Genomic DNA, 22,750 nt, shown 5'->3' on the forward strand with positions numbered 1-22,750 from the left:
ATTGGGTCGTTTGTCTTTTTGTTGTGGAGGTTTTGCAGTGTCTTGTAGATTTTAGAGATTAGATGCTGATGGGATTTGTCGTAGCCAGAAAAGCTTTTCCCAGCCTGTAGGTTGTCTTTTTACACTTTGGTGAAGTCTTTTGATGAACATAAGTGTTTGATTTTTAGGAGCTCCCAGTTATCTAGTTTTTCTTCTGGTGTTTGCATATTGTTAGTCATGTTTCGTATTCTGTTTATGCCATGTCTCAGGGCTCCTTGCATTGTTCCTATTTTTTCTTCCATGATCTTTATCATTGTGGATTTTATATTTAGGTCTTTGATCCATTCTTTATTAGTTTTGTTTTAAATTATAAAAGCAATGCTTGCAATTTATAAAATGTTAAAACAAAAAATGTGTGACATAAAAACAAGAAATTATGCCCTCATTCTTGCATTCCTTACAGGTAACACTGACAAGCTCCATGAGAATGTGTCCTTCTAGACTTTTTTATGTATTAAAACATGGAGCTCCTTCACTTTTAAGGACTGTGGATGACACAGATGGATCACAGTTGGTTTGTTTTTATCTTAATGATAAACAATCAGTTTGTTTTTAATTATTTGGAAAAATTAATTTTAAGAACATACTGTGCATATAATGATTTGTGATAGGTGGTAATAATTGACATGACTTAATATTTTCATGCAGGGAAATACATTCAGAGCTTAGAGATAACCTGACGGCATTCCAAAAATACTTGATTGAGAGTAACAAGGAAATGATGCCTTTGAAAGTCTGGGAACTGCAAGGTATAGTGTTTTGAACTACTTTAATAGAATTCGGTTAATTGATCTCTGTTTTGTTAAATAAGCTTTTATGTAACTAAATTGTTCTTTAGAAAATAATAATTAGTAAAATATAAGTAATATAAATTATTACATTAATTTTTTGTTGGAATACACATTTAATTAAAAAGTCATTCATTAAGAAAATCATATTTTTATGTTCGTAAAATCTGAAGTTATCTGAAGTTCAGTTGTTTGTCATCATCTCACTTAAAAACCAGTAGCCGTTATTTTGATTCGACCCATGGTGACTCCACGTGTGTCAGAGTAGAACTGTGCTCCATTAGGGTTTTCAGTAGCTGATTTTTCAGAAGTAGATCTCCATGCCTTTCTTCTAAGATGCCTCTGGGTGGACTCAAACCTCCAACCTTTCGTTCAGTGGCCAAACATTTGCACCACCCAGGGACTCTGTTATCTTAATTATTTTAAAAATGTACACTGATTTACCTTCTAGGTTAGTCTCAAATATTAAATCACATTTCACAGAATCTATAACATTGATTAAAAATCCTTACTATCAGATTGGGAGAAATCAGAACTAAGTTTTAGTTTTCTTCTCTCTTACATTTTGATCTAGTTAGACCAGTGCATGTTTCACTGATATATTTTTCAAACAGAAAGACCTGCAGTTACAAACTTAGACGAACTTTTAGATTGATGACCTACAACAGATATTCTGTGCCCAAAATTTAGTTTGAATTGAATTATAAATCCTTTCTTATTAGTGATTTTCCCTTACTATAGTGATTTTTTTTTAAGTCATGAAGCCATGTCATTTTTCTTCATAAACTAAAACTTTTATCACGTCTCTCAACTTTTTATTGAGATATAATTCACATGCCAAATAATTCACCCATTTTAATTGTTCTGCAACTGTTACCATAGTCAGTTTTAGAATGTTTTCATCACCCCAGAAAGAAACTCTGTACCCTTTAGCAGCCAGCCCACATTTCTCCGCAACACCTCTAGTCCTAAAAAAAAACAAAAAAGAGTTCCCATTGAGTCGATTCCAACTCATGGTGATTGTATATATGCAGAATAAAACTGTATTCCTTAGAGTTTTCAAGGCTGTGACCTTTTGCAAGTAGATTGCCAGGCCTTTCTTCTGAGGTGCCCATGCATGCGTTCAAACCATCTGCTTTTCAGTTAGTAGTTGAGCACTTAACCATTTGCACCACCCAGAGACTCCTACAAATAATAACATTTTATGTTTTATCAGGATTCTGTTTTACAGGATCCTTTCATACAAAAAGAAACCCTGGTGGCTTAGTGATTAAGAGTTCAGTTGCTAAGCAAAAGGTGGGCAGTTCAAATCCACCAGTCACTCCTTGGAAACCCTATGGGGTAATTCTGCTCTGTCATATAAGGTCGCTGTGAGTCGGATTTGACTCGACGGCAATGGGTTTGGTTTTTTAGTTTTCATATAAAAAATTTTTTTGACTTTTACATAGCTTCTTTTATAGATAAGAAAAGTGAAATTTAGTGGATTCATGTGCCGGTTACCACATGGCTATTAAATGAAGGCTTTTGGATCCAAGTTATGTTCTTTATACTGTACCGTGGTATACGTAAGTGAACTTTATATATACTTAACAGATTTTTGAGATACCACATTTTTTTTTTAATTATAGCATAATGTGCAGGACCACATCTATTAAGGTTCTTTAACTTCTGCTACACTTTACTTACCTAATACACGTTGTATCAGCTGATCAGTGTATCCTTCACTTGACAGAAAAACATTCAACAGAATGAGATGTTTTAAGAACATGGTGATAAATTAACTGAGAAGAATCTACTGCCCTGAACATATAACATCTATTCACTCTGGGACTCTGTGTTGTATACTTCCTTATTTGTTGTCTGTTGTTTCCACCAGACCTCGCGTTTGACCTTCCTTTTGTTATAGCACAGCCGTTATGACTGCTGTTACATGTGACATCCCAATAGCACCAAACTAATGCAGTATGCCCATATCCATTCTCCACATGGATATGAGGATAATCTTTCTAAAATGAAAACCTGATCTTGCCTTTGATAAATTCAGCCAGAATTTATCACTTATAAACACCTAATCAGATAATGGCCTTATATTAGAGTCCCCATGAGAAATAGATGGCACACAAAAACTAAGGAAGCTTAATAAAGAGACTGTTTACAAAGCCATTGGCAGGGTTCAGGTAAACCAACAAGAAATGGTTTCTCTGAATCCAGGACTAGCAACCGTAAAGAAACTTTTACCACCCCACTTGAAGGGGCTCTGGAAGGGAGTGATTGCCAAAACCTGGAGAGAGCATATACAGAGGACTGCCTAATAGAGCAGTAGCCTCTGGTAGAGAGTGACATGGTCCTCCCACTGTGACCTAAGAAGGAGGAACCTAGGTAGTAACTATCTAATCCTTAATCTTCTTCTACTTGGTGATCTCTTGCCAGTGACTTCCATTGCCTGAATCCAACCAGAAGTCAGAGGGTAAGAAAGGCTGTTGATGAAGATTGTGTAGGTCAGGCTTTTGGAGCCAGCGTAGGGTTGAGCAGAGTGGATCTGGAGGGCAAACAGAAAATATCCATCCTGGTCCTCATCCAAGAAAGCCATCTTGTTTTCTCAAAGCAGACACTTCAGGAGCATCTTATGTAGATAAGGGGGATGCTTTCTTAGCCAACCAAGTCGTTTGTATCAGTACTGACTAAAGGACTGATTTCACTCATACCTGTTAGATATACTAAGTCCATCTCCTTAGCAAGTACACCAAGCTCTTCTCTAATCTTTTACCTTCTCCTCCACACTCATAAGGTCTTCTCTAGTCTTTTACCTTCTCTTCCAGGTTCCTGTCAATTTGACAGATATGCTCTCTCCTTTCTCCATAACTTTGCATAGGGGCATTTGCTCATTTTATTGTTTATTCATTAATTTACTCAGCAAATATTAATACCTGCTGTGTTTGACCATCAGGATACAATGGTGAGCAAGTCTGACAGATTCCTTTTTGCAACTTAAATTGTAGTAGGTAAGACAGTAAACAAGAAAAGAATGTAGGAATTAAATTATTATGAATTTTGTTAAATGCCAGAAAGAAAATAAAAAGAATGTTATGATTGAGGATATCATGGAAGCTAAGTTAGATAGGGGATCAGAGAAGACCTCACTGAGGAGATTCCTCCTGAATGGAAGCCTCTGACTTCCCCAAGAACACGCGCATTTACATACACATACCTTCTTTTGGGGGTAATTCTTTACCCATTAAGGCTCAGCTGAGAGACATACTCTTTTTATGGAAACTTCTGTAACACTGTCAGCGTGACAAGTTCTTGTCTCTGTGCTACCGTAACATGTGTTATCCCTGCTAAAGCACCTGTCTCCCCAAGGAGATTTTGAGTCCCTTGAAGGTAGAGATTGTTTGCTATCAAGGTATTTCTAGGTTTTAACATAGTGCCTACCACAGAGCAGGAACTCAATAACTATTTGTTTATGAAGGAGTGAAGGAGGAAGGGAATAAATGGGGGTGAGGAATTAAACTAGAAATGCTGAGCTGACAAGTATTTTAAATAGTTCAGGGCTCTTACCCAGAGATATATTAGAAGGGGAGAGGAATTCTAGTCATAGTCAGCCAGATAGGGAAGGGCCCTAGGATACAAGAAATTTGGTTATGGTACAGAGGAACAAACAAACTTTACGCAAGTCACACTAAAGAATTTAAGAGCCCAGGTGAAGAGAAAATAAATAAATGAGGGAGGGAGGGAGAACCAAGCCAGGAATCCAGATTGAATGTTCCCTGGAATTTTTAGTCCATTTTAAACAGACTCCCCTGCTACATCTGTAAAGGCCCTTTTATTTAAGGTATAGGATATAAACAGGTAAATATTCACAAGTTCCCTTACATTTATACCCCTCTGAATCACCTCCCTGCCTGTCTTAGGCTGAGCTCTCTAGGGGAGCAAAACCGGAGGTCAGATGATGAGGAGTTGGATTGCAGGATGCACAGTGAGAGTGAGCCTTGCTGGAACATCCCTTTGTATAGTGGAGGCAGGCCACACCCCCAGGGAAACTTCCTTTTCAGCTGGTTGGCTACTCTTAGCAGATCTCATCACAGAGGTGATTACATTACATCAGATCCCATCACAGAAGTGATTACATTCTATTACCTTATGGAAGCACAGTCAGTCCAGTGTCTACCAAACCACTGAGAATCATAGCCTAGCCAAGCTGACAGATATCATTAACCATTACATTGCCCTAAATTAAATCTTATTTTCTCTGAAATCCTTTCCTCTAGAAGATTAGTAAGTTAGCCTTGTGTTCCACACAAACCTAAAATCTGTTTGGGCTTGATTTGTAGTGAAGCTTGTCATCGGCATCCTTCTGTTAACTCTTCCATGACATTCCTGTTCTGTGATTTCTGTGCCATCTGACTATACCATCCTCTGTTGCTCCTCATGACTGTCACTTTTCAGCTGACAGCCTATTCTCTCACATTCATCAAGGAGTCTGAAACTCAAGTACCTCCTGTGTGTCATGCTATATATAGTACATCAGAGTCATGTAGACTCAAGCCTTATAAGTCATCGACCTTGTCATCTCCCCAGAACCTTATTCCCCATTTCATTTCAGCCACCCCGTTACAGGAGTATACTTTTGGCTTTGTAATCAATCAAAACTTTTCCAACTCTAAAATCTAAAACTCCAGTACTTTAGCTCGACAATGACTCTTCAGACTTTTAGCATCCCCAGCTCCTCATTCCCACTGATATTGATCTTCACCGTCGCTGGGATCACTGAGTTTTGTGAACTCTGTTTGGTTTCAATCTGTCAGACTTCCTCTGCTTGACTTCTTTTCAAGCTTTTCAAGATAACAGCTTATACCACCAAATCCATCATTTTAGACACCCTCTTGCAAGGTTCCATAGGCCTTTTTTTAAAATCCTTGTTTACATCTCTTTCTTAGCACTTACTTTTGTCTTGTATTATCATGTTCACGTGTTTAAGCATCCTTCAGAATGCTCTCCAAGGGACCCTTGCATAGTTTAGAAAATGATAAATGATGAGGTACTTTTAAGCAGAGAACATGCATAGTCAGCTTAGTTTTCATTAATCACCTTAGTATCTGTGAAAGATGTATTTGAATTAGGTGGAAACAGGAAATCTAGTTAGGACATCATTGAAATGGCATAAATAAGAGATTGAACAATGACTTTGGTAAAGGGCATAAAAAGGAAGACTTGAATTTGGAAAATATTTAGGAAATAAAAGGAGTCACAGACAACTCCAAGGTTTTCAGCTTTGAGGCTGAGTAGACTGTAAAATATTTAAATAGGTTTTGGGGTTGAGTGTGGGGCCCAGAAATAATGACACCAATGTTGGACAGGCTGACTTAAAGTAATTGTGAGATATCCAGATTATACAGTCTGATAGTGGATTGAATATACTGTCCTCAAGCTAAAAGGAGAGGATTCTAAAAAGGGAGAAATATCAGTGTAAAGATTTTAAACAGGGTGGTGGATTGCTGATTAAGAGCGTAGAATGACAGGGTCAGTGCAGCAGGAAGGGTGCCCGGGTCTCGTCCACGTGTAGAATGTGGAGCCCATAAAGGAGACTTGGGGAGAGATGGAAGAGTGAGCGCCGCATTCTAGATGCTATGAAAACAGACTTGTAAGAAAAAAAGCAATCAGTAGTCTTTTCTTTGTAGGAAGTGGTCCTATTGCAGAAGGATCCTGGCAAGTTAGAACTGATACATTGGCCATCATGCTTGGCAGTTGGTGTATTACTGACCACTGATAGTTTGACTGCAGCACTGGCTGCTGTAAACACACTGAGGGAGGTTGAGGAAACTCTCGTTAAAATTATTCAGCCAGTAAGCGATGGAGCTGGAGTTTGAAACCTGGTCTGTTAGACTGTACCATCTCATAAGAGGAACACTGAGAACATCTTTTTCTAGATTATGACTCCAGACCGGTAGGATATTTCACACTGAGAATATGGAAACAAATAGTTGTGTTACGTTAAACCATTGTTTGTCCTTGCCTTTTCAGATTCTGAACAATTAAGTGTCTTAATTGCATGGAATATTTCGTGGAACACTTACTTTATTTAGTATTTGATAAATTAGGATTCCACCTCTAGTGAAATATTAAAGAGAAACTATATGCGTCACTAATAATATGTAACGAAAGAATTAAGTTTCAAAATCTTTTCAGACTTTTAACAAGGTAATAAGACTAAGAGGATTATTGCTTTTGACATATTTAAGACTGACTGTAGTTAGCCAGGAAACCCTGGTGGCATAGTGGTTAAGTGCTACGGCTGCTAACCAACACGTCGGCAGTTCAAATCCGCCAGGCACTCTTTGGAAACTCTATGGGGCAGTTCCACTCTGTCCTGTAGGGTCGCTATGAGTTGGAATCGACTCGACGGCAGTGGGTTTTTTGGGTTATAGTTAGCCGCACATATTTTTCTTTCCATAGAGCTGTTACTTCAGGTAAAGTAATACAGTTTAAGCTTAGGATTTTATTTTTATTTTAGCATACTGGTAAAACAGTGTTTAAAGAGAAGGTGATTGCTTCTTATTTATTGAGTTAAATACTTTTTGAGTCTTTCTTAAAGTTCTTTTGAGAATTGACTCTTCAAAGCTCTTTTTTCCCCTCTTCTTTGTTGTTCTTTCTGTCACGCGAAGCTTTTTGTGACATGGTTTTTTTTAATCTAAGAAAAAGGAGCTTTATGTCTTACATATTTTTCTTTTGAAGTTACACTGTAATTTGTAGAATACAAATAATAGGTGTTAAATGATAATTACTCTTTCACAAAAATATAAAGCTTATGTAAATGGACATGATGATAGGTTTTCATTTACAACTTTTAGAAAATGCTAAATAAAAGAGTGTTAACATATTAAGATACAAATATATGGGAAGGAGAATTAAGTAAATTATTTAAATTACATGGATGTCTTTTAAGAGTCTAACGTCATGCTAGATTCCTTAATGATATTTTTTTTCCTTCCAGATCTTAGTTTTCAAGCAGCTTCTCAAATAATGTCCACTCCAGTTTATGATGCCATAAAATTAATGAAAGACATTTCACAGAACTACCCTGTAAAAGCAAGGTATATTAAAGCTCATTGGTTTGATCGTAGCCAGAACTGTCTTCCATTAAATAAATTTTATGAGATTAATTGATTTCGTCTAACATGATGATGTCAGTTCTAGGTATATATAGCTTTCACATAACCAATGTTTTTCCTCATTATACACATCGGTTTTTATTACAGCATAATACTGGCTTGTGTGCACATGTGGGTACACGCTGCAAAGTAGAACCCTGGAATTGTCTCTGGAAGTAAATGGAAAGAAAAAAAATTATTTAAAAAAAAAAAATACTGTAAACAGCAATCCGGGGTGGAGAGGAGGGGACTTGTTTAAGGAAAAAATAATAGAGTATTTCTCTTTTTCACTCATGGCGGATGATGAAAAGTAGTATTCTGAGTACAAAATCCATGCCTAAAGTACCACCAAGTCACATTCTTGCCCTGTCAGGTTCTTAATTTCATGGGATGTTTTGTGGAATAATTATTTTGCCAATATTTAATTGAGTTGCTTTCAAGAATAGTGATGTTGCATTACTAAGCGTATCATCTGTTTTGATAGGTAATGCGTTAACACATCTAAAAGTGACCAGTACATGCAATTCAGGTTACCACATATTATGTGGCTTTACAAAATAACTTGATTTTGATGCATTTATATTCTAGTTAATAAAAACGTATAAAATTATAAGGAACAGGTGAAATATAAAATAAGTTAGCTGTATTTTATACACCAGTAACAAGTCACAATTGCGTGGGTAGCAGTAGTGTCTTAGTAGAACTGAAAAGCAACCTTGTGGTCTCTGCATACCTTATCAAGCCCTGACTGATTGTTATACCTTTATTTGTCTCAAACACTGTTTTGCCTATGTATCCACAGTGCAAATTACTGAATATTAAATCTAGGTATTCTTTCCCTTTAAAAGATAAGTAAATGGTATATAGTTGGCCACAAAATACCAAGACCCTCTTAATGGTACCCTGAAAATACAGGGGTTTTTTGCTTTCCTACAGATTATGATGACTCTATTGATTTAACTGGAAACTCTGGTGGCGTAGTGGTTAAGTGCTACAACTGCTAATCAAAAGGTCGGCAGTTTGAATCCACCAAGCGCTCCTTGGAAACCCTATGGGGCAGTTCTACTCTGTCCTGTAGGGTTGCTATGAGTCAGAATTGACGGCAATGGGTTTTTGGGTTTATTGATTTAACTATTTCAGTCAGTTTTAGTTTAAGCGGTCAAGAATTTGAGGAGTCAGTATTTATACTAAAACATGAAATATGTGTGTGTTTGTTTAGCCACACTGCTGCTAATTAACAGTAGCTTTTAAAATCAGTACAAATAAAGTAAAATAATTTTAGTTTTAATAAAGCAGTTAATGGGCTCGTCTAAGGTTAAGTCAACACAGCTATTCAGTAGTTCTGATGCTAAATGGTTGGTCATTAAGAAAAAATTCCAAAACGTGCTAACATTGCTTAATGGCTAAATCGTAGGCTTGAGCATATCTCTAAACCCATTTGGTAGACAATCAGTAAATGTTTGTTGAAATATATTTACTAAATGAATGACTAATTTGTGCTGTTAAATTTTCACTATTGAAAGTATGGCCAGAATTATGGAACTTACATACTTTGCTAAAGATCCCAGGTTAGTCAAACTCTGTGTACAAATATTCGGAAATTTGCCAGTTTGCATGGGCATGTATGACGACTTTGGTAACTTCATACAAAATTTCTCTGGGAAAACAAGGTAATGTTGCATTTCTAATAAAGTATTTTTGAAAAATAAGTATGGTGGTAACAAGCTCTGACAATATTTCATACATGCAGTTAGTACACATACGCTTTTGAGAGTCTCTGTTCCACCTGAATCAGCATCCTTTCAGATGAAACCCATAGCGCTGCGTGTCAGATAAGGCTATATGAGAGTCATGAGGGGCTGAGAGCTGAGAGTTTTTAGTTTCTTATTCAAAGTATTACATTACATTGAATTATCAATCACTGTGAACCACCTAAGGAAGAATTAATTACACTAGTATTTATTTTCTCAGATCACTGACCAGAATTGCTGTAAATCAACAAATGAGGGAGGAAATACAGGAAAATCAGAAGGTTTGTTTGAATTCCTTTCTCAAAAATTTTCTATACTAATATCAGTATTTTAGACTTCAGCTTATCAATTATGATACAAAAAGAAAATATTAATTTGTGTTTTGATTATTAAAACAGTTTAGTTTCTTCCTGGTGGCACAGTGGTTAAGAGCTCAGGCTACTAACCAAAAGGTTGGCAGTTCGAATCCACCAGCCACTCCTTGGAAACCCTATGGGAGCAGTCCTACCCTGTTCTGTTGGGTCGCTATGAGTCGGAATTGACTTGACAGCCACGGGTTTGGGGGTTTTTTGGCTTACATATAGCTTACGCTCTATGATTTTAGCTAGTCTTTCTCCTACTTACTTCCTAGTTCACCCTACACTCTAGAATTTCTGCCTACATAGTATAGTTTTCTTCACAGGGCAAATAGTAAATGTACGACTTCATTATTCTGCTTCTTATGATCAGTTTTCCTCATAAAAGCTTGTGAGGACTGAATGAAGTTTGGGATGGAACATTACGCGACTCCTCTAGCATATGGGACACAACTGATCATTAAAAAACAAAAAAAAAAAAATTTTTTTTTTTTTTTTTTTAAATTCTGTCAAATGGTCTTTTAAATTTTCTTAGGACCCCAAATGATCCTGACTGTGTTAATACTTGTAAAGTCCTTATTAGAACACTACTGTTGTTAGCTGCTGTTGAATCAATTTCAACTCACAGGGACCCTGTTGGACAGAGCAGAACTGTCCCATAAGGGTTGCCAAGGTTGTAAATCTTTTCGGAAGCAGACTGCTACATCTTTCTCCTGAGGAGTGGCTGGTGGGTTCGAACCAGCAGCCAAGTGCTTAACCGCTGTGCCACCAGGGCTCCTTCATAGAACACTACCTGGCTTTATTACATATGACTGCTTTGTCACATATGTGGTTGCCAACTGTTTTCTTCCATTTGTTAGGTTGTTTCTTCAGTTTCTTGATGAAGTTCTTTGATTCACAAAAGTTTTTAATTTTGATGAGGTCTAATTTCTTTTTTCTAAGAATTTATTATCAAAAACAAGGCGCTAAAGATTTACCCCTATGTTTTTTTCTAAGAGTTATATGGTTTTAGTTCTTATCTTTAGATCCTTGATCCATTTTGCATTAATTTTCGTGTATGGTATGCGATACTGGTCTGACTTCGTTCTTTTACATGTGGAGAGTCAGTTGTCCCAATACCATTTGTTGAAGAGGCTGTTTTTCCCTTATTGAATGGACTTGGCACTCTTGTCAAAAATCAGTTGGCCATAGATGCATGAGTTTTTTCCCTTGATTCTCAGTTCTGTTCCATTGGTGTATGTGTCTGTCCTTATACCAGTACCAGACTATTTTGATTACCGTAACTTTATATTATGTTTTGAAATCAGGGACTGTGAGTCATTTTACTTTATTTTCTTTGTTCTTTCTCAAGATGATTTTGACTGTTCAGGACCCCTTGCAGAATTGCAGTATTTCTTGATAAAAACATTTGAAAAAATAAGATCCTAGAATCTTTGAGACAAACATCAAACAATATTCAGAGAAAAGCCTTAAAATCTTACATTAAAAATATATAAGTATAAAACCACTACAAATGAGAGCTATGAAGGTAACAGGATACACAATATATAGATATCAATAGATTCCATATATTACAAACAGCGAGCTCAAAGATAAAAGAGAAGATTCGGTTTATAATAGCAGCAGAAACTGTATCTAGGAATAAACTTAGTAAGCATGTAAAACATATATAAAGAAAATTTTTAAACGCTCACTAAGGACATATTGAAATGCAGAGTATGTTCTTGTATTGCAAGATCACATTGCAAAGAAGTCAATTCTAAGTTAATTTATAAATGTAATGTGAATGTCTACCACCTGCCTGTCAGTTTGTTATAGTATGGTGGCTTGCGTTTTGCTATGATACTAGAAACCATGCGACCAGTATTTAAAATACCAGCAGGGTCACCCACGGTGGACAGGTTTCAGTGGAGCTTCCACACTTAGATGAACTTGGCAGAAAGGCCTGGTGATCTCCTTGGAAAAATTGGCCCATAAAAACCCAATGGATCACAAAACAATACTGTCAAATAAGATGGCACAGACCGGGCAGTGTTTTCTTCGGTTGTACATAAGGTCTTAGTTACCTGGTGCTGCTGTGACAGAAGTACCACAAGTAGGTTGCCTTAGTAAATAGAAATTTATTTTCTCACAGTTTAAGAGTCTAGAAGTCCAGACTCAGGGTGCTGGCTCTAGAGGAAGGCTTTTGCTCTGTTGGCTCTGGGGGAGGGTACTTTTTTCTACTTCTGTTTCTTGGTTCTTTGGAGATCTTTTGCAGCTTGGCATCTGTCTTCCCCGACCTGTGCATGGTTGCTTGCTCAGTCTGCTCTTTTTATATCTCAAAAGAAAGTGACTGAAGGCACACCTTACACTCATACTGCCTCATTAGTATAACAGAAAACTCATTCCCAAATGGGATTATAACCACAGGTACAGGGTTGTATTCTTTCAGTGTACCTATTCAATCTGTATGCTGAGCAAATAATCACAGAAGCTGGACTATATGAGGAAGAGCAGGGCATCAGGATTGGAGGAAGTCTCAGTAACAACCTGTGATATGCAGATGACACAACCTTGCTTGCTGAAAGCAAAGAGGACTTGAAGCACTTACTGATGAAGATCAAAGACCACAGCCTTCAGCATGGATTACACCTCAACATAAAGAAGATAAATATCCCCAAAACTGGACCAGTAAGCAACATCATGATAAACGGAGAAAACGTTGAAGTTGTCAAGGATTTCGTTTTACTTGGATCCACAGTCAACACCCATGGAAGCAGCAGTCGAGAAGTCAAAAGATGCATTGCATTGGGCAAATCTGCTGCAAAAGACCACTTTAAAGTGTTAAAAAAGCAAAGATGTCACCTTGAAGACTGAGGTGCACCTGTTCCAAGCCATGGTGTTTTCAATCGCCTTATGTGCATGTGAAAGTGAATAAATAAGGAAGACCAAAGAAAAATTGATGCCTTTGAATTGTGGTGTTGTCAAAGAATATTGAATAGTAAACCATGTAATTGTCCCGTTCTGAGTGGCCAGTACCAATCCATTTCAGCTCACTAATACCTAGGATATTGATGTTTATGCATTCCATTTCATTTTTGACAGTTTACAGTTTTCTTAGATTCATACTTTGTACATCCCAAGTTCTGATTATTTATGGATGTTTATAGCTGTTTTTTCTCATTTTGAGTCGTGCCACATCAGCAAATGAAGGTCCCAAAAGCTTAACTCCATCCACATCATTAAGGTCGACTCTACTTTGAGGAGGCAGCTCTTCCCCAGTCGTCTTTTGAGTGCCTTCCAACCTGGGGGGCTCATCTTCCCGCACTGTATCAGACAATGTTTCACTGCTATTCATAAGCTTTTCACTGGCTAATGCTTTTCAGAAGTAGACTGCCGGGTCCTCCTTCCTAGTCTGTCTTAGTCTGGAAGCTCAGCTGAAGCCTGTCCGCCGTGGGTGACCCTGCTGGTATTTGAATACCGGTGGCACAGCTTCCAGCATCACAGTAACACCCAAGCCCCGATCGTATGACAAACTGACAGACTCATGTGGTTCCATGTAATTAATCTAAGGTAAGTATGTTTGGACCAGTATTGCATGCTATCCACTCATCTCTGGAGTGTGTGGGTAGTAAGTAAACTGGAGTTCCAACCCTGGAGAAAGAGGGTGGTTGTGATTGGAAGGTCAAAAAATGTTGCAGTACCCTTTGCAGTGTTGCAGCAGCACTGAACCTACTGGAAGTGTACCACTGTTACAGTATTTTATCCGCATACACCAATGAGTACAAATCTGGCAAAGAAAGTTCACACAAATACACACAAAAAATATAGTGGTTTTTATATAAGCAGATGATTTGTCTCACTCATAATGAAAGCAGTACAGATCAGAGTTAGGCTGAGAAAGCATTCCAAAACACAGAAGTTTGGCAGTGCACTCTTTTGGCAACTTGGTAAGGAACCAGGCATGTCCATAGACTGCTGATGAGCAAGCTAATTTGAGCAGCCCTGTGGCTGGAAATTTGGCAATATCTTCCAGAATCGTAGATATAGCTACCTTTTGACTCTGTCATCAGTTTCTAGGCATCTAACCAAGATATACCTGCACGTGTATTAAATGACATATGTCTAAGGTTATTCATTGTTACAGTGTCTGAAAAAAAAATGTTGGAAACATATAACTGCTGATGAGTGGGATACATTTATATGATAGAGTGCTGTGGAGTTATTTAAAAAATAAAAATGAGGAAGGTTTCTGGATTCTTGGTTCTACTGATATGAAATTATCTGCATGACATACTGTTAACTGCAAAAGAGCAAAATGGTAGCACATCTGCATATGTATCGTGTTATCTTTTTATTGGATGAAGAAATACTGGAAGGATGAACCGGAAATACTAAAAACAAAAACAGTTACTTGTAGGGACCAGGAATCGGGTGGGGGACAGGGGAGAAGGGGCTGGGCACAGACTTCTGTATGTTTATCTTTTAATACAGATTTGATTTGGGGCTGATGCAGATTATTAAAAAATATGACTATGCTGAAGTTGTATAAATGAATTTTGGTTTAGTTTTATTCAGAAGATAACTGCTTTCACTCCAAAGTACAGCACATTTCTCTTGGAGGCCCTTAATTGTTATTTTGCTCAAAGAGCGGCCAGAATATACCTCTGGGGATTTTTAAATTCAGTGTCAATCCATTGTGTGTCTCTTACTGGTTACTGCAAGGTCCGGTAAATTATATTCCATTACATTTTCTGTTTGTTTTGAGAAAGCATAGGAGTTGGGTCAGGTAGTCAGGTGACTTTAGTTTCTTCCTTTGGCGGTGTGAAGCAGAGTATTTTAGATATAGAGTTACATTATTTTACCAAATGCAGATATTTAAATAGAAAATCCAAATAAATGATTACCCATATCCAAATAAAAGTTCACACATTTTCTGCTTATTTTCACCTAGTTACTAAAAATGTTTGAAAATTTTAGAGTTCTAGAGAAATTTCCTAGATGAGAACCATTTCCAAAAAACATATTTTCTTTTGCATTATAAAGCTCAACCAGTCTTCTGCAGTTCAGTCCGTTGGAATTTCTTTAGCTTCAGGCGTTGGCCCAGCTCCACTGGTTGTTAAAGGGAATGTTAGAATAAACCATTCTCTCTTTAATTTGGGAAACCCTGGTGGTGTAGTGGTTAAGTGCTATGCCTGCTAACCAAAGGGCCGGCAGTTCAGATCCACCAGGCACTCCTTGGAAACTCTACGGGGCAATTCTACTCTGTCATAAAAGTTTGCTATGAGTCGGGATCGACTCAACTGCAGTGGGGTTTGTTTTTTGTTTTCTCTTTAATTTGAATGAGGTTATATTCTTCCAGGGGCATTTGTATTTGTTTTTGCTGAAAGCCTGGGAACACTACCGACTTAATGACACTTTAAATAAGAATTCTCAGTTTATATTTTTTGGATGACAAAAATAGTATGCAATCAAACCCCAGACTCATCTGAGGATAAGCCGGAGGTCATGAATTCCCATAGAAGACTTGGTCTTCCTCCACCTAGAACCAGGGTGAGATAGACACATTTCTCTGTTCTGTGTTTCTGTAGGGCATTTTGTTTTCTAGTTCACCTTTTCACTGTGAGTATAGCACTTCTCTGTGTATGCATGAGGATGTCTCTGACCCTCCTGCCAGCTCTGTATGCACTGCCAGGCCTTGTCTCCTGTCTTCAGATTGACCATTGAAAACCCAAGCTGGGGGTCGACTCAAGGGCATGTAACAGCAAAGGCAACTCTAGAATTCTTTAGGGCAAGGCATTCAGGGTTTACACCCCTGGACTCATAGTCCCGCTTCCTGTTTGTCCTCAAGTGAATTCTCTGCCTTCTTAAAAGCTGAGCCATTCGTTTAGACAGCATTAAGTGCTCCACTGCTAACCGGAAGGTTGGGTATTAAGAAGAAAGGCCTGACATCTATTTCTGAAAAAAGCAGCATTGAAAACCTTAAACAGAGCACAATTGTACGCTGACAGACATGGGGTCACCGTGAGTCTGAGTCGACTCAACAAAAGTTAAGTTGGTTTTAGTTTTAATATTTTAATCTTTTTGTGCTTCCCTTTAGTAGGAGGGTTTCAGGATTTCTGGTTCATTATATTGTTGGGAATTAAATTCTTACCACTTGATTTAAGAAAGACTGACATGTCAGTCAGGGGTATTTGCTAAGATTTGACAGTAACCAACTGAGGAGAAAGAGAAGAATTTGTGAGCACAGGTCTCTAATGGGGAGCCCTGGTGGTACAGTGGTTAAGAGCTCAGGCTGCTGTTCAAAAGGTTGGCAGTTTGAATCCACCAGACATTCCTTGGAAGCCCTATGGGGCAGTTCTATTCTGTTCAAGGGCAAAGGGTCTTTTTTTTTGTTGTTGTCTTTAGTACACATACCTCTTCTCTCTGGCTGTGTTTCAGCAATGACATTCACTGAGTTCAATTTATTACTTTTTTTTTTGGAATCTTTTTTCAAGGCACTGGATCTGGCATAAACCTTCTGAAAGGAATTAGAAATTTAATATAGATCTGTGTGCTTGATACGTTTTCTACTTAGAGCTGAGATGCACTAGAATGAATGAATGAAGTGCTGGAGAGAGCTCGTGTCAGTATATATGAAGGTTCATTGCAAGTTTTGGGGGAAACGGCAGACAGTATGAATTCACTAGGCATCTGTAGATTTTGAAGTTGGAATAAAAGTTTCTTAGAATAAGTAACTCTTTGATGGAAAGGCACAGAGATAGCTAACCTAAAATCAAAATTTTACTTGTGAACTTTCTCGTTTATTTTTTTGCTGGTATTCCGTGGAAAGGAAATGTGGCAAATTTAGATCCTCCTCCCTTCTCTGTAGCCATGCAAAAAAAAAAAAAAACCTTTCTGTGAATCTCTTAAAGTCAGTTGCTTCCTCTGCATTTCCAGAATAATTTATATAAATCTCTATTATGTCATTCACCATGTACTGTCATTGAAATCCACTGTTTTAAAATTGTATCTCCTAAACTGATTTGCCTGCCCTGATAATAGTTTTCATTTTTGAATACCTTATATGTGACTAGATATATATTACATTTAAACTTTACAACAAACCTGTAAGGTAGATATAATCCCCATTTTACTGATGAGAAAACTAAGGCATATACCCAAATCATACAGCTAGTAAGTAGCAAGACCAGATTTAAATCAGGTCTGACTCGCAAACCGTGATCTTAATAACTATACTATGCTGGCAGGGACACTGCTTTTTTAAGTTGCGTTACAGATCTAGTGCTCAAAAGCATTTCTGGCACACACTGCAGTTGTTGTTGGGTGCTATCAAGTCAATCTCAACTCACAGCAACCCCACTTGAAAGAGTAGAACTTTCCCGTAAGATTTTCTAGGCTGTAATCTTGACGGAAAAGAGCCCTTGGTACACAGTGGTTACAGTGTCTTCTAACCAAAAGGTCAGTGGTTTGAACTCACCCAGTGACTCTGCAGGAGAAGGACCTGGCAGTCTCCACCTGAAGGGATTACAGCCTAGGAGTCCCAGGGGCCCTTCTCCTCTGTCCTGCTGTAGGATCGCTCTGAGTCGGAATAAACTCGATGGCCTATGACAGCAAATCTTTACGGAAGTAGATCTCTGGGCGTTTCTCCCGCAGAGCCACTGACTGGGTTCAAACTACCAACCTCTTGATTAGCAGTCAGGCACTTAACCATTGCACCACCAAGGCGCCTTCTGCTACGTGTTGTTGTTGTGGGTGCCACTGAGGCAATTCCAACTCGTAACAACTCCAGTGATAGAGTAGAACTGCCCCATAGGGGTTTTTACCGAAGCAGATTGCCAGGTCTTTCTCCTGAAGAGCCACCTTTCAGTTAGCAGCTGAGTGCTTAAGCATTGTGCCACCAAATTGACGATGTGTGTGCACACACCCACAAAATACATAAAATGTAGTCGATAAGTAATCATTATAGCATTAGAAGTTGATTGTCATATATTACAAAATCAGAATTTTCAAGTGTCTAATGCTTTCTCTGATCTGTTGTAGGAGTCCCATCACCTCAGTCAGACTTGGGCAAACTACTGCCCATAGGCCAAGTCCAGTCTGTCACCTGTTTTCTCAAATTAAAATTTCATTGGGACATAGCTATACCCATTTTTTTACATGTTGTCTATGACTGCTTTCATGTTACAAAAGCAGAATTGAGTAGTCAGTTCAGAGACCATTTGGCTGGCAGGACCTGGAATGTTTAGTGGCACTTAGTGGAAATAGTTTGCCGGCCCCTGACAGATCACTCTTGTTGTATCAGGCAGTTAACTATTATTCTGCTCTGTTTCAAGGACCTTCAAGATAGATTTGATATTCACCCAGGTGATACTCGTCTGTATGTAAATGGACTTCATATTGACACAGATGTGTACGATCCTTTCAGGTAAGTGTTAGATAATTGGTAAAACTAACTAGGGTTTATATAAAGGTGAGTATTGAATTTAGTATTTGTCAAAACACAATCACGTAACTTTTAAGTTAAAAAAAAAAAAAAAAAACCATTAAAAAACCCATTGCCATCAAGTCAGTAAGTGCCTTGAAATGGCCAGAACTGAAACAGACCTTGCAGGTATTTTTTGAGAGGAGAAAACTGAGGCTTCTGAATCTTAGGCCCGTACGTATCCCATTGTTCCAAACTGCCTTTCATCGAAGAGGAGGTTGATAATTTAGCAGGGAAATTCACTGGGGCTTGGCTGAGCAGCCAGAGAGCCCTGCTTTCTAGAAAGGAACTGAAAGCAACAAGTGGTATTTCCCAGAGGAAAGAAATTAACAGGCAGGATGTAAAGTGCTTGTGTTTTTATCAGAAAGAAAACTTGGAAGCATAATACCGTCTTCAGGAGAGGTGCTCTAGGGCAGAATGAGGAAGACTTTTATTTATCAGTAACCATTGATCCATATATTAAAGGCATGGGCCAAAATGAAGAGAAATAGAAGTAAATTTGTTTTACTTTTAAAGAGAAACTACATGAAAAATTGATATTTGGAATCTAGTAAACACAATATTTAGTTCATATATTCAGTTTTAATTCAATTGAATATACTTTTATTAAACTGAAATTAATTGTTGATGGACATTTTGATTGTTTCCACATGTTGGCTATTGTGAAAAGTCCTGCAATGAACATCGGTGTACAGGTCCCTGTGGTGGTTTTGACCTCAAAAGAGGTCTGTTAAAAAGAACTTGGCATTTACTAGACACACAGGAAGAATGTATTAAATAGTATTTTAAAGCTTCAGATTGCCCCAACTTTTGTCAGTAGGGTTATTTATCGTTATTGCTGTTTAACAGTATATAATACTCTCTATCATGTTTAAGAACTATTGAATTATTATATATGTAGTTAGAATTTTTAATTTGTGTTTTAAAAAGATGTAAACTTTCATGATTTAATGGGGCCCCCGCCCTGTACTAAAATTTTACATTTTAAAACGTGCTTGATCTTATTTTAATTTTGTAGATAGCACTGTTTTTTTTTTTTTAGTAGGTGATAAAAAGAATAACCTAATAATATTTTTTTTTCTCATTTTTGACCTGTGAGTAGGGATCATCTCCTTCCTTCTTGGTAAAGGATACACCTTTATGCTTATTGGCTTATCTTTAAATAATAATAAGACTTTATTGCCACTAAAAATAAACCTCAACATAAATTTGCTCTATATAATTAGAAAAACTATTTGTCTTATGTGTTAATGAATTTAATTTGACATTATTTTCCTGCTGTTCATAAAAATAACAATGAAACTTATTTCTGATGCTTTGAGAAGCCTTTCAAACGTTTATGAATTAAAAAATATGGCAAGTGAAAATAAAACTTATTTCTTTTCTTTGAACATAAAGTATTTTGGATATGCTGAAATTAGAAGGAAAAATGATGAGTGGCCTTCAAAACCTTGGGATCAATGGAGACGATATGATCAGATTTTTAAAATTAAATACACATACTTGGGAATACAACTATGCATTAGATATTCGGCATTCTTCTATAAAGGTAGGTGCTCATGGAATTTCTTCTTTTAAACCTTTAGTAGATTTAATGCTTAACAGAAAACCACATGCCAGTTCAACCCCAAAAATAATTCCTAGACTTAATACAATTTTAATAAGAAACTCCCATAGTATTATCTATAAACTTCATAAAATATTTCTAAAATTGATCTGAAAGTTGAAGGTATAAGAAAACAAGAATATTTTTAAAAAGAAGAGTAAAGAAGGAAGACGTATTCTTGTCAAGTGTTAAAACATGACACTAATAATCAAATTGTTGTGGATGAATTCAACAGAATATTTGATCCAAAAACAGAACCTAGCGTAAATATCAATTATAAAAGTAGAATCACAAAACTGTAGGAAATAGAACAATACTGGAACAATCTGGTTGCTCTTTAGTGGAAAGAAAATCAGTGTGTATCTTTACCATATACCAAAAAACAAAGTGAATTTTGGATGAATTAAATAAACATTTTAAATTAATAAAATATTAATGTTTTATTATATCTTCCTCAGAAAATACCATAAAATTAAAATTTAAGACTAAGGAAAATGTGTGTGAAAAAGCATTAGAACAAGAGTTACATACTTTAAATACAATAAAGGGCTCACAAATATATATAGACGAGATAAATTTTAAGATTCCGGTAGAAAAAATAAGCAAAGGACATGAACATACAGCCCTTCAAATAGAACATACAAAAAAATGATTAGAAAACACCTGGGAAAGTATACAACTTCACTAGAACAGAAATTCAAATTAAAACAAGGTACAGTTCTTCATGTATCAAATAGTCACATTATTTAAAAATCATAATAGTTTATTTAACGAAAGGTGACGTGGTCAGGCACAGGTGCCGTAAAGGAGAGCACAGATTGATGCAGCTTTTAAAAAAACCATGGCTGTGGTGGTCAGGACCCTCAGAGAATGTCATATACTTTGATCTAGTAATTTTACTTGTGGGAAACTGCCATGAAGGAATAGTAGGGCATGGAGAACAGTGTTTAGGCCAAGAGATCTGATCAGCACTGCATGTTGTTAATACAACCCCAAATGAAAAAATGTAGAGCGGTTTTTGAAAGGAACAAATAGGAAACCTTACTTGTTTCCAGTAGCCACTGAGTTGTATTGTTTTGATATTTGATTCTATCCTGGATGAAATTTTATCACAGTGTAATGAAGCATCGTGTCAACTGTTTATAGCTGTTTTGGAACTAAGAGACAATCCTGTAATCAGGAAAAAAGTGAATTTTATGAGGTCAGGAATACAAACTGTTCACATGGTTGGGGGAAATGTTGAGCTGTGACTGGTTCAGTGTTTCTGAGCTTTTTATCAGTGCAAGGCTACTGCTGTAATCCTACAGATTTATGTAATTACATATACCATATATGTGTAGTCACATAATACATGATTTTATACAGATTTAACTACACACACTTTTTAATAAAAGAGAATGTAAGTTCAGTTTCTTAAGCCTAAAACTGAGCATGGAAGAAGAGACACAAATTTGTTGTTCCTAAATTACCTTCAGTTCCCTTGAGCCTTTGATGATATGAGAATCTCACTGTAGTACACATGACTTATGATTTGATTTTCTCATTTTAGCAATTTAGGAAATTGTAGGGGTAATTGTAACTTTTCTGTTTCTCCTCAAGTTGTAACTTTAGATCATAGCACCTATATGAATTTCAATTAACACTGTTTAAAAAGATATAGATAGAAGGATTTTCTATGGCTTCCTAAGCAAGAAAAGAAAACAAAATCAGTTGTCAGTGTTGCCGAGATATGTATTATAATATGAAAAAAGAAATTATTTAGTGAACCATATAATGAATTCTTGAGTTTTTTTGTTTTTTAACCATAGTGCCCAGAACTATGAGGACTCTGAGATTTTACCCCACTTGGAAGCTAACAGGTTAGCCTGCCACAGTTTTTATGGATGCTGGCAAAAGAGACGGAACTCCTGAGTTAAAGTCAAAGGACAGCTTATTACTCACAGGAATAGCCGTAGCCAGAATATCAGTATTTGTGCCACACAGGCAGCCCCCCAGTGTTATGAAGAGGGTCAGTTGATACTTGAGACACAGGGGGGTTGCATTACAGAACAGGAACACCCAGCCTGTGGAACCCAGATTTTACACCGGGAGATAAACAGACTTGCCCTTTGTTCCAGAGAGACTGTTCATTACATAAGCACCCTTGAAAATAAAGCCCAGAACTAAGGCAGACATTGCCTCCTCTTGCAAAATGTGCAGAAACACTAGAGCTCGTGGAGGATGGTCTTCCAGTAGAAAGATGTAGGGTTGTCACTAGAGTGAAAGGTGACAGCACCAGCAGATCAAGAGATGATAAATTCAGTTTGTACACTCAGAGGTGTTCCTGTTTTGCAACTAAGCAAAGTGTGTGTGGTGTGGGTAGTATCAGCTGATTAGCCTAAAGCACTAAGACAGGTGGTAGTGCTTGGTTAGTACAAGGATCCTGTCTAGATTCTTATAGAACCTTGCTGTTTCCATTTGCACTAGGGTTTTTGTTTTTTTTTTTAACTCTCCTAACCCATCCCATCTTTTCTGCATTTTGGCTTTGTACCTGACTATTAACCAAGTAACTTGTGGTAATTCCAGTGTATTTCTAAATATTTACAGAGAGACTGAGTG

General features: G+C 37.2%; 1 protein-coding gene across 1 annotated transcript in view; it reads left to right on the top strand.

Moving 5' to 3' along the window:
- UGGT2 (UDP-glucose glycoprotein glucosyltransferase 2) overlaps positions 1-22,750 on the top strand; it is a 186,039-nt gene that overhangs the window by 52,288 nt on the left and 111,001 nt on the right. The window contains exons 8-12 of the mRNA XM_003409644.4: positions 688-788; positions 7,819-7,918; positions 9,947-10,007; positions 18,398-18,489; positions 19,945-20,095. Of these exons, the coding sequence (XP_003409692.1) occupies positions 688-788; positions 7,819-7,918; positions 9,947-10,007; positions 18,398-18,489; positions 19,945-20,095 (505 nt within the window). The remainder of the gene's footprint in view (positions 1-687; positions 789-7,818; positions 7,919-9,946; positions 10,008-18,397; positions 18,490-19,944; positions 20,096-22,750) is intronic.

The sequence above is a fragment of the Loxodonta africana genome, chromosome 17 (genome assembly GCF_030014295.1).
Source record: "Loxodonta africana isolate mLoxAfr1 chromosome 17, mLoxAfr1.hap2, whole genome shotgun sequence".
NCBI classification, from domain to species: domain Eukaryota; kingdom Metazoa; phylum Chordata; class Mammalia; order Proboscidea; family Elephantidae; genus Loxodonta; species Loxodonta africana.